General features: G+C 37.1%; 4 protein-coding genes across 4 annotated transcripts; 1 reads left to right on the top strand and 3 right to left on the bottom strand.

The window, feature by feature from the left end:
• Positions 1–18: 18 nt before the first annotated feature.
• Positions 19–465, top strand: ColSpa_04875 (uncharacterized protein; the record flags this gene model as incomplete). The annotated part of the gene is given in 3 exon segments (XM_049271087.1): positions 19–29; positions 89–414; positions 428–465. 3 exon segments carry the CDS (start codon positions 19–21, stop codon positions 463–465), a joined length of 375 nt encoding a protein of 124 aa, XP_049127044.1.
• A 427-nt stretch (positions 466–892) lies between these two features.
• Positions 893–1,860, bottom strand: ColSpa_04874 (pyrrolocin cluster transcription factor fsdR; the record flags this gene model as incomplete). The annotated part of the gene is made up of 2 exons (XM_049271086.1): positions 893–1,734; positions 1,818–1,860. 2 exons carry the CDS (start codon positions 1,858–1,860, stop codon positions 893–895), a joined length of 885 nt encoding a protein of 294 aa, XP_049127043.1.
• A 386-nt stretch (positions 1,861–2,246) lies between these two features.
• On the bottom strand, positions 2,247–3,359 carry ColSpa_04873 (putative proline dehydrogenase, mitochondrial; the record flags this gene model as incomplete). The annotated part of the gene is made up of 2 exons (XM_049271085.1): positions 2,247–3,087; positions 3,148–3,359. 2 exons carry the CDS (start codon positions 3,357–3,359, stop codon positions 2,247–2,249), a joined length of 1,053 nt encoding a protein of 350 aa, XP_049127042.1.
• A 1,113-nt stretch (positions 3,360–4,472) lies between these two features.
• On the bottom strand, positions 4,473–5,315 carry ColSpa_04872 (glutathione S-transferase omega-1; the record flags this gene model as incomplete). Its single annotated transcript, XM_049271084.1, has 1 exon — positions 4,473–5,315. One exon carries the CDS (start codon positions 5,313–5,315, stop codon positions 4,473–4,475), a length of 843 nt encoding a protein of 280 aa, XP_049127041.1.
• Positions 5,316–12,267: the final 6,952 nt, after the last annotated feature.

The raw sequence follows: 12,267 nt of genomic DNA, 5'->3' as shown, positions 1-12,267 counted from the left end.
ATCTCTCCAGTAATCACTATGCTAGACAGGTAAGCCAGCTCAAAATCTCCGATAGGACCCTTGATCAAAACTAACAACCAGCAAACAGAGCCGTCGTTGAGCGGACAACAACAGGACGGCCCCTCATCCGAGGGCTCCACTCCCAGCTACACTCCGCTATCAGTCGACCCCGCGGCTTCTTCCTCGCCCGGCCCATCGGAATCGTCTGGACCCTATATGCGGCAACATACGTCACCGCAAATGCCGCAACCACCGTTGCCGAGATATTCCATGGAGCGGTTGCCGTCAGCACGGCCACCTTCGCCTCCACTTTCCTCGTCAATGTGCCCCTGGGGGTGTGGAAAGACCTCCGTTTTGCAGAGATCTTTGGGTCGGGGGCTATATCCGAGACGGGCAAGGTATTCGCATCACCCCGTAAGCTTCCCAGAGCCGCAACGGCGACGTTCCTTGTCAGGGATGCTGTGACTATCTTTGGGTCATTTACGCTTCCAAATTGGGTTTCGGCTGCTGCCCCAAACTCAATGACAGTTTCCTCACATGCCAAGGCAACCATCACGCAACTAACAGTACCAGTTATGTCGCAGTTGGTTGCTTCGCCGATACACCTTCTTGCGCTTGACTATTACGAGAGACAGAGCAGGCTGCCGTTCTCTGACAGAATGGCCCGGACAAGGGAACATGTGTCATCAACTGTTGTTATACGTTGTTTCAGGGCCATACCAGCATTTGGAATCGGGTGTTTGGCAAATCTGGAGCTGCGGACATTTTTCCAGGTTTGGCTTGCTCGTGTAACATACACAAGCAAGCCTATGTGAGCTATACGTTGACGCGGATTTCCATATTCTCGTCAATAGTAGTAATTTTCTGACACTTTCCATCATCTCGAATCAATTCAGTGCCTCGTATCGTTAACATGGGGTTGGCTGGCCATCAGACGTGCTACGGTGACAGCCTCCCTCAAAGCCTTCCCGATATGTCCCCTTACAGCACCTTCCTCCAACACCATCAGGCCTCCAATCGTGCAACCTTCTGGTGATGTCCCTTGGTCCTTCAACAGAGCTGGGTGTAAACCGCTCTGCATCAGTGTCGCAGTTCCCAGCATGGACTGAAACGTCATGATGTGCGCTAAGTTCCTCGGGACGCCCACGGCAACTGCAGCATCAATAAGAGCATCGCAAAATACTGCGAAGAATGCTGGCGTGGAGCCTCCAAGGGCCGTTGTTGCGTTCATGAGCTTGGGCGCAATCTGTACTGTCTTCCCAATCTTGTTGAAAATGGCTTCAGTGAGTTCTAGGTGACGAGAAGGAACAGCTGGCTCTGATATCTCGATCGCCGTGAGTGATTGAGAGACCATTGCCGCAATGTTAGGAAGCGTCCGCACAATCCAGGCACGACCCTCTTTGTTTTCGATTGTGGTCTCGCTACCGTATATAACTGCCTCCAGTTTGCCTCTAGTCCAGCTAGCAGCTACACTAATCAAAAGCTTGTCTTTCAAAGCCTCCTTCGTGCCTGGATGTGATAGAACCGCCTCCACATCACCAGGATCAACACCCAGGATGATGACGTCTGAACTGTCGAGTGCAGCAACGTTATCGCCCCTAGAAATGACGAGCTTGTTTTCCGCAACAGGAAACCGTTCCCGCAAAGAATGTTCCGATTTCTCGCTTCGAACACATGCGATGAACTGAGTGATAGGGAGAGTGCTGAATGAACCTTTGGCATCATCCAGCAGTGCTTTCAGTATAGGGGTTCCTAAATTTCCTTCAAGAACTGCTTAGAGAGACAACACAACAATTTAAGACATTTCCTTAGCTTACCACAACCCAGAATGCACAATGTCAGGCTTTTGGAAGATTCCATGGTGAGGTTTCTTTCCCTTTCTGAGTGCCAACTCTTATAGGCAGACGAGTTATGAGGGGAGAAAAAACGGCGAAGTGCTGATGTTGCAGGTCGTAGACGACGCAACAGACAAAGTATACGGACAATATATTGTAGAATTATAAACGGACGAATTGGGTTGGTACCTGACGACTGGCATGGATGTTGAGGATGAAGCTACCCTTGTCACTTCATCTACCCCTCACAACTTTTGCGTCTAGCGGGAGCTCCTCCGCGGTTTAATCACAGAGTGGGGTTGACACCGGGACGGCATCCGACATTACGCCCGCTTCACGGCACACAAGCACCAGAACAGGTGCTGCCACCCACAACGCAGATAAGGTTTTGGATTAACGAAAGTGATCATCTTATCTTGAAGCTACAGGCTGACGAGACCCAAAGACTCTAGACCTTAGTCTCCTACCCGCTTCCGCTTTCAGAGCCGAGTACTCGTCCACTGTTCTTGACACCGCATCGCGATTCTCCACCGCTCTCCGCAAAAGATACGCCACACACTCGCCCATGGTCCCCCATGTCGAGCACTTCCACACCTGCGGCGAGGCATCCTGACTTTGTTCCTCATCCTTCAGCTGCAGCAGCGAGAAGCTAACCTCATCCGACATGCCCTGCAGCTGCGCAAAGCCGACTGGTACAGTCGGCAGCCCATCCTTGCGTCTCTGATGATGCAATTTGTGCGCTGTCACAACGCTGTGCTTGTTATGGCTGGCGAGAAAGAGGTTGAGCGACGGGAAGGGCTTCCCATCTGGGGCACCGTATGCGCCAACATGGCATTTGAGAGCGCCTTGTGCAATACTATCGAAGGCGTTGTCAGTGTCACTCTTGGTATCGTGAATCAATGATCTCTCGTCCGAGCTGATGTATGCGCCCCTGACTAACTTCAAACCATGTGTGAAGCCCTCTTGATTTGCCATATCCAGATGTCTAGCCAGAGTATCCGGGGTGCTCTTCAAGTATGCTTGGTAGGTATTGTAAATTGTAGCGTAGCCGTCACGGTTAAACTTGCGCATAAGCTCCAAGCCAGCAAGGAAAATGCCCCATTGGAAATGTTGCGACTCAGCGTCTAGTAAGAGTCGAATGCCGCGGTCCTTGCACCTTTGGCTGATTTCTTTGAGAGCGTCCATCATCTGCTGTGGAGGCAGCTGTCTTGCTGCAAAGGCTTCCGTGACACGGGATCCAGCTCCTGTAAGTCTGCAGTACCTTTTTGTCAGCATTCAATTTTTAGTTGTGATACTAGGGATGGATTCGTACTTCAAGGCAAGTTGGTCCCCATCTCCGAGAAGTTCAACAGTGTCCAAGGCGCCTTTTCTCCATGACTCGATTGTCGCACAATATTTGGATTTCGCGTTTTTCTCCGACTCGATGCCCAAGCCGTGCGCCGTGTTTGTCTTTGCATCGAAAATGGTTTCTTTTGCGTATGTGAGAATCGTGCCCCGGAAGCCCATGAACCGCAGATGACACATGGTGTCCTTCGTCTCTTTCGGTGTTTCTCCTGCGCAGAATTGCTTATAGAAAACACTTTTCAAAACCAAGTGCAGTATGGGATTTCGGTCGACATCTGTGAAGAAGCCTCTGTTTGGTTTTGTGAGAAACGAGAGAACTGCAAGTGCTGGTCGGAGAAGCAATGGCTTGGACGAAATGGCTGAGACTAAGAGAGATCTCATAAGTACTGATGTAGGCAAAGCTGCCAAGGTGGACGGCACTGCAAATTTGGTGCCCTGCTTGACAACCAGAGGGGCGGTCGAGGCGGATCTCGAGGCGGATATCGTGCTGAAGAAACTCGACTCAGGTATATACGTTAGGGTAGTTGTGAATTGATGACTCAGGGGGTTTCTCGCCGCAAGGACCGGTTTGCAGTATGAAGGCCTCATCGTGAACTTTTCGCGAGTGCTTGACTTGCACATAACATCATCTAATCGACTGGGAGTTTCGCCTTTAAGATATGTCACAGTGTGACATCCTAGTGAGCCACACTACCGACTCCCACCACTTAAACCTGATCCGCCAGCCTGTAACGAGATCGGAAGTGTCTGACGAGTAATCTGGACTTGGAAACTCAACAGCTACATGAATGACTGCTGCCAGCTTATCGATACCCCCCGCCTTGAACGCGGGGTAGGATGGCCAGCTGTGCGCTGTCACGAGGTGACGAGATAGGCATTCATGCAATTTTTGGTGGTGTATTGGCACACGTCTGGTGAGAGTCCTCAAAACTGGCCGGATACACAATCCGATATGGTTGAATGTGGGGTAAATGGAAATTTGAGCGTGATCGGTTTCGAATCCGGACGGTTGAGTCGGAGAGGGCCCCGATGATAGTCGGGCGCGCACACAAGGAGACAGGCGATCTGAGTGTCACGGCAGTCAGCCAAGACCCGATCAAGGAGCATCGCAAGACTGCGAGTTATGTTCTTATTATCTGTCTCATTTGTCACTAGAACCTGTTTAGTGTCTGATATGATCAAGTTACCGAAGGAGCCCAGCTTCTGCGTAACTTAGCCGAAGGGTACATATACCGGCTGAGTTTTTCAAAATCAGAAAGACCACACACTATATGTGGCTTGTATTGGCAGTGCTTAGGGCAGGTTCTTCCCACCTCTCGTTGCCTGCCCTACCTCCGAGTTTGTCTTGTCCTCAGCGTACCGCTTGTACACCTCGATGTAGGAATCGCTATCGCTGAGTGTGTCTTTCACACTCTGTCTTTCTTGGATAGCATCGTACCATTGCCTCCACCTCTGCCAGATCCTATTGTCATCCTCACTCTGTCCTTCAGTTGGAAGTCCAAGACCGCCCGGCTTGTAGTGATCAAAGAGGAATAAACGCATCGCCCATGGGGCAAGCATGACATCAACTAGACTGAACGTCTGACCAAGAAACCAAGGCCCCTCAGGAGCCATTTCCTTGGTGAACGTTTTTATGTTGCCTAGGAACTCTTCTCGAGCCTGCTCGATGCTGTACTCTTTTTCAGGTGTATGCTGGATGAACTTGTAGAAACCCGGTATGATGCGTGAGTTAATGTGGTCTATCCACAGCCTGCACCTCGCGCGATCGTACGGTGTCTCCGGAAGAAGATGCGGGCCGTAGTTGTTGCCTGCATAGGCCTCGTTGAGATACTCGGAAACTACTGTACTGTCGTATAGTGGCCGTTGGTCGTTCCCCTTTACATCCACAGGGACGGCCAGGGTCGGGATTAGGCCTCGAGGGTTCATCTTAAGAAATTCAAGATCCTTCTTGTAAGGGTTGATCTCGATGTACTGGTGTGGGATCTGCTTCTCGTGGAGTACTATCCATGATCGCTGCACAAAGGGGCAGAACCAGCCTCCGTAGAGCTTCAACGGGTGCTCTTCCGAGTGCTCGGCAGCGAACCGCGCTGCGGCACCGGTGGTGTGAGCGCCGATTGACGTGTCAACGTTCGTCATGTCGGGAATTTTGTGGTCGTTTTCCTGGAACAAAGATGTCGGAAGACAGTGCTGCGAATGGTGAATGTATGCAATGATTCGGTGTAGTCGCTGAGATGGGTAAAGGTAGGATGGGAATCATGACGTGACCCTACTACCCAGGGGTTTTAGTCATCAAGTCTGCTGCGCTAAAAACCCCTTACTCACGTAAGGGGCAAGAAAACCGGGTTGCCACTACGAAAAGGGGGTTGCTACCCCGCATCACAAATAGCATCACTTTTGCCTATTATACACAGAAACCTCTACTTTTTAATTCAAAAGACCACAACAACCACAACGTCATATAATAATAAGAGTAATACTTATTAATAGCCCTAATCTAGGGCTTTATAGCAATACCTTTTTTTCCCTTTTTGCACAATAACTAAAAATTTAAATTGCTATTATAATAGTATTATTACTAGCATTATCATTGACTATATATTACTATTTCTTTTTAACCTATGTTGATAGGGAAGTAAGTAGGTTATTCTCTATTATGCCTCTACTTCGCTAGGTATCTATACTATCCTTGATTACGTAGTATTATGACTTATATTATGATAGTGCCTGTGATGTTATTATTAGCGTTAGTGTTACTGGCAGTGATGACACTAATGCTATTTTAAAGTTATTATCTTTATGTTACGGTCAGATATCCGACAGTGGTGTTTTCTGCTAATAGGTAGCTGAGGTTGATACTCGGTAACAGTAAGGTAAGTCTCGTTGGTAATCTTGCTGGTCTGTTGGTGTCTGGTGATCAGTCAGGCACGTCTAGGCATAGATAGCTTTATAGCTTTATAATAGAAGGATAATCTAAGAGTTACTTTATAAGAGAGTGAATTACGAAGTTGATTGCTAAAGAGCTATAGAAGGTATCTAGTCTAGTTGGAACGATTGTCTTTATATCCTATTGTTGCCTTATTGGGACTAATCTCTTGAAGTTGGTCTTTGATAAGGATTGATCTTTAGTATATTAGTTCTAGGTTATAGACTATTTATTTGTTATTAGTTTTTTTTATTTTTATATAACTTTTCTTAGTTTTTTTATTCTAAGAGGGGATTAATGTGTTCTTATATTATCTTATATATAACCTTATTTTATAACTACTAGGTGTTTGTGGGGTGACCCTAGTTATGTTATGCTTGTTAGGTTATAATATTAGGTCTTTTCTTTAAAGGTTTTGTTTTTAAGACCTTATAAGTAGGTTATTTCTTTTAGGTTAGAGAGTTATTAAACTTATTTCTTTATTTATTTATAATACTAATATTATATTAAGTTATATAGAAAAATTAAAATTAAAGGCGAAATCTTAGAAGATAAAGATAAAAGATTATAAGCGCTTTATGCTTTTAGAGTTTATTAAAGCTTATTTTATTGTTACTAATATGTTTTATACTTGTTATTTTTATATAAAGACTATTTATTGTTTTAGTAAAGGTTTTTTTTATTATTAAAGCTATATTAAGGCTAAGAAGCCTTATAATAATGTTTTAGTAGCTTTTATTTATAAGTGTCTTTTAATTAGGTGTAGTTTTTTTTGTTTAACTTTTGTTTATAGTATAAAAATTAAATGCTTAGTAAAAGGAGTAGAATAAGAAAAAAGAGGTAGTAGGTAAGGAGCTTTTAAGGCTTTATAAAGAACTTGTTTGATTATAGTCTTTAATGGCTATTGTAGCTAGTTGTTTATTTAGGATTTAGAAAACCTAGAAGCTTGTTTGTAAGCGTTAAGCTAAAACTTTTTGTTATAGTATATAAGAAATTAATAAGTTTAATGCTTTAAAGTTAATATTAGATGCTTATAAATAGGGAATGGTAGAGGAGTTATAGTTTATGTAGGTGCTTAATGATGTGGACTGGTTCTTGTATGGGCTTAGTGATAAGTTCTTGGACTTAGGGCTGCTGGTGTAAGCGTCTGGTTCTAATGTGTCTGTGAGTTGTGATAGTTCTAGAGTAGCTGTTGGGAGTGCTGGAGGTTCTTGATTGGTTTTTATGAGTTGTTTTTATGTTTATACTTTTTTTATTTAATAAGATATTATGCTTTTTTATTTTTTTTTTATTTATTAATAATTTATTTGATTTTATATTTTAGTTTATTTAGTTTTATAATAATATAGTTGTTAATATTTAATCTTTGTAGTATTAGTTTAAGTAATGTAATATGAAAAACTGGATGGATTTTTATTGTGTTTAGTAAGTTAAGTTTAAAGTTAATGTCTAAGATTTTTTAAATGATTTTGAAAGGTCTAAGTTTTTTATAGTTTAATTTGTTATTTAGTCTTTTTGTTTTGATATTATATTATAAAAGATATATGTTATTTTTCTTTTTAAAGGTTAGTCTTTTAACCCTTAATGTGTTAGTATATTTCTTTATTTATACTTTAATAAATTTAAGGTCTTTAGTAGTGTTTCTTTGGATTTCTTGTAATTTGTTGTAATTTGCTATAGCCTTTAGTGCTTATAGTCTTTGTTAAGGTTCTTTATATACTATAAACTTGAATCTGTAATTTAGGTAGAATAAGGAGTTTAGTGTATTTTCTTTTATAGTATTGTTATAGGTGAATTAGGCTATTAGTAGTAGTGGTACTTAATTGTTTTAGTTATAGTTAATATAATATTATAGATATTGTTTTAGTATTTAGTTAATTTGTTTAGTTTGTTTATTAGTTTGTAGGTAAAAAGCGGTTAATAGCTTATGATTAGCTCCTAGTTATAAAATTAGGGATTTTTAAAACTTAGATGTAAATAATTTGTTTTTATTAGATATGATTTTTTTAGGTAATTTGTAGTTATTAATGATGTATTTTAAAAATGTGTATGCTAGGTCTTTTGCTGTACTTAACTCTAAGTATAGGATAAAGTATATGTATTTTGTAAGTTAGTTAATAATAACTAATATGTTATTATAGTAGGTTTTTGTGAGTAGTTTTTTTGACTTAGGGAGTTTAATAATGAAGTTTAAAGAGATTAAGTGCTAGGCTTTTAGTAGTACTAGTAGTAGTTATAATTGTTTATATGGTTTATGTAGACTATTTTTGTTTTTTTTATATATATTATAATTCTTAATTATTAAAGCTACTTTTGTTTAAGTGACTTATGTATTATAATATTATTGAATTTGTTTAAATGTCTTGGTAACTCTTTGGTGTCTATGGGCCTTAGTACTATGAATCTCCATGATCTGTTTAGGTGTTATTTTGCTAGTTATACTAGTATTAATATGGGTACTGATTATAATGAGTTTTTATGCTAGGACAAGGTTGCTGTTCTTGTTCTTCTTAAGGATGACTTGAGTTTCTTTTGGTATTAGGGTTTTGTGGTTTAGTCTTTAGCTTAGGGTATTAGCTCTTTTGTTCTTTGATCCTTTAATGTAAATGATTTTGAAGTTAAATTCTAATAAGAATTTAAATTATTTGATTTGTTATTTATTAAGGACTTTAGAGGTGGTAAAGTAAGTAAGGTTCTTATGGTTAGTATAGACCTTGACTTTATATTTAGTTTTGGATAATTAAGGTTTTTATTCTTAGAAAGCTTTAATAATTACTATAAGTTCTTTGTTATAGATTTAGTAATTAAGTTTAGTTTTGTTAAGCTTTTAAGAGAAGAAAGTGTAAGGGTGTAGCTTTTTTTTGTTGTTATGTTAGCTAAGTTGTTTATTGATAGTATAATTTAAAGTATTAGTTTTTAGTTTAAAAGGTTTTTTTAGGTCTAGAATAATTAAAACTGGTTTAAAATAAACTTATTACTTAACTTCTTTAAAGGCTTTTTTTTATTTTTTAGTTTATTTAAAGGGTATATTTTTTCTAGTAAGCTTAATAAAAGGGTTAATTTTATTAGAATATTTTTTAAGGAATTATTAGTAAAAGTTAATAAATCCTAAAAAGGATTAGATATCTTTAATATTTTAAGGTTAAGGCTAGTCTTTAATAGCTATAATTTTTTTATTTTTTATTTAAATTTCTTTTAGTGTAATAGTGAATTTTAAGAAGTTAACTTATTAACTATAAAATATACTTTTTTTAGGTTTAACTAGTAATTTAGCTTTTTATAGTTATTAAAGTATAGTATAAATATACTTTTTATGTTTTTTAAGGGTATAGAAGTAAATAAGTATATTGTTTAGGTAGATAATAATAAATATATTTAGAAATTCTCTTAGGATATGGTTGATTATTGTTTGGAAGGTGGTAAGTATGTTAGTGAGTCTAAAAGGTATGACTAGATACTTGAAGTTGTTTTTCTTGGTGTAGAAACATGTTTTTTACTTCTTGCTTTTCTTTATTTTGATTAGGTTGTAGGCTTCTTTGAGGTTAATAGTTGTGAACTATTTGGTGTAGTATAGCTAGTCTTGTAATTCTGAGATAAGAGGTAGTAGGTAGTAGTTTTTGATTGTAATGTTGTTAAGTTGTTGGTAATTTATATAGAGTTGTAGTTTGTTATTCTTTTTTAGTATAAATAATATTAGGTATTTTGTAGGGGATGTTAATGGTTGGATATAACCTTTGTATAGGTTTTTTTTAAGGTATTTGTTAAGTGTTTTGTGTTTTGTTTTATTAAGTCTATAGATTTTGTAAAACTTTAGGTGTGCTTTTTCTTTAAGTAGTATCTTGTGGTTGTATGAGTTATGTTTAGGTAAGCTAGTTTCTAATTCTTTAGTAAAGAGTTTAGTGTACTTGTAGTATTGTTTTGGGATTAGAGAGAGGTATTTTTTTTTTTATTGATTGTTAATGAATTATTTAAATTGATTGTTTTTTGTAGGCTTAATTCTTTTAATATATATAATGTATTTATATTGCTTTAATTTATTTAAGGGTTATAGCTTATAATGTTGCCTTATAGTTAAATCTTTCTATTAAAGTTAGCTTGTTCTTTAATCTATGCTTAGGTTATGTTGTTATAACTATAGGATTCTAAGGATAATATTTATATCTTTAATTTATACTATGTTAAAGATTAGATGTTCTTGACGGTTATAGGTAACTATAGAGAGTTATGTAGTTTCTCTGTTAATAGTGCTTTTACTATACTTAACTGTTTCTTTTTTTATGTTTTATAAGGTATAGAGATCCTTTTTGAATCTCTATGTGATTTCTTATTAATTTACTAGTTGGGGTAATATTAAGTTTGCTTGTGCTTTATTATTAATTATGACCTAAGTAGGCTGTTCTTTGATATAGACGCTTAGAACAAGGTGTAAGGTATCTATTGTTGTAGTAAGGTATAGGGACTTCTTTAGTGTTGTTGCTTGTTGTCTTGGTGTAGTTAATGTTTTTAGTTTTTTGAGTAGTGTTAGTGGTTTGATTTTTCCTTTATATTTACTAGTTTTACTTTAAGGGGGGTTTATTCTTTAATTTAGGTTCTTTAGGCTTTTACTTTTCTTATATAATATATTATATATTTGTTATATATATATTTAGATTAGTGTTTAGTTAGTTTGTTGTAGTATAGAACTAGGTGTTCTAGGCTAAGTTGTATATATAATTAGCTTGTTTTAAATTTCTTAACTATTTATGTGTTAAGTTAGTAGTAGAGGTAGATTATAAGAATTAGTTGCTGCTTTCTTTGTTAAGGGAAGAAGTTATTAAGTTTTTTGTTTTAGAGGTAGAACTAGTATTTGTTGTAGATGTAATTAGCCTAGAATACTTTGGTGTAGTGTGTATGTTTTTGGTTAAGGTATTTATAGTCTTTAAATATAGGTTTTTTTAGGATAAATACTACTGGTTTTTTGTTAATTCTGGTGTTATTTATTTTATAGAACTAGACTTCTTAATTATTCTTATTTTTTTTGTACTGTAGTTAGTACTTAGGGTAGTTCTTTTTGGTAGGCTAAGCTTTTTTGATTATTAGGTTATTACTAAAGTTAATATTTGCTTATGTAGCTATTGGTTTATTTGGGTTATAATAAGTTAGGCTTTAGTTAGCTTTATAAAGTTATGTTTCCTTTTTATAGAAGGCTTTTTGTTTAGGGTCTAATTTGTTAGAGGATTTTTTTTCTTTTGAGAATAGTATAAATATAATTGTTTTAGTTTTTTTTTTGATATTTTGGTAAGATGTTGATTGTGTAGAAGTTTAGCTTGATCTTTTAAGATCTATGAGTTGCTTAGTAGCCTTTTTTTTAAGCTTGTTTAAGGGTTTAAACTTATTAAGCGATTCTTTGTGTTCTTTTTTAGAGCTTATTTTTTTATTAAGTACTTTAATTAACTTTTAGGGTGTGGGTTCTTTGAACCTAAGTCTTAGAGGAGAAAATCTAGGTTGTTGTAGTTGCTTTTGTTTTATAGCTATTATTTTAGTAGGCTTTTTAGGTTTAATACTTTTTTCTTTTTTAAGAGTGTTCTTAAAGTTTTTTTTAAGTGCCTATTGTTTCTAGAAGTTCTTTTAGGCTTATATATGTAGTTAAAGTTGTTCCTTAATGACTTTTAAGGTGTTAGGTATATAAGGGTTATTTTTTTTGTTTTGTGTAGTTTTTTTGGCTTAGATAAGCTTAGTGATTAGTTATTGGTTTTGTTGTTTTAGTTATTAAACTGTGGTTTGTTCTAGGTAGTTTTTTTTCTGGGTTTGTTAGGAGACTGTTATAGTTCTGGGTTTGGGTTGTTGTAGGTATTATTTGGTTTGTTTTTTTAGTTTTTAATAAATTAAATAGTTGTTATTAAAGTAGGTGGTTTAGTTTTTTTATTTATAGGGAATTTTTTTTTTAGTTATATTGGTTTTTTTAGTGCTTTTAGGTATAAGTTAGTTCTAAAGTTATTTAGGCTATTTATAGTTTTTAGCTATATGGCTAGGCTTTTTGTAGTTGTAGTATTTAAAGTCCTTTAGATCTTAGTGGTTTTGGTGTGGCTTCCTGGTTATAGTATTAACGTTTATAGGTTTGTTGTGTTACTTATAGGAGGTACTTAGCTTATTGTGTTGTTAGTTATTTTGTTAGTATAAGTTAGG

This window comes from Colletotrichum spaethianum (genome assembly GCF_022836535.1).
Source record: "Colletotrichum spaethianum MAFF 239500 DNA, contig10, whole genome shotgun sequence".
In the NCBI taxonomy this organism is placed as follows: domain Eukaryota; kingdom Fungi; phylum Ascomycota; class Sordariomycetes; order Glomerellales; family Glomerellaceae; genus Colletotrichum; species Colletotrichum spaethianum.
Note: the sequence above shows the minus strand (reverse complement) of the source record. Positions and strands in the feature narration are given on the sequence as shown.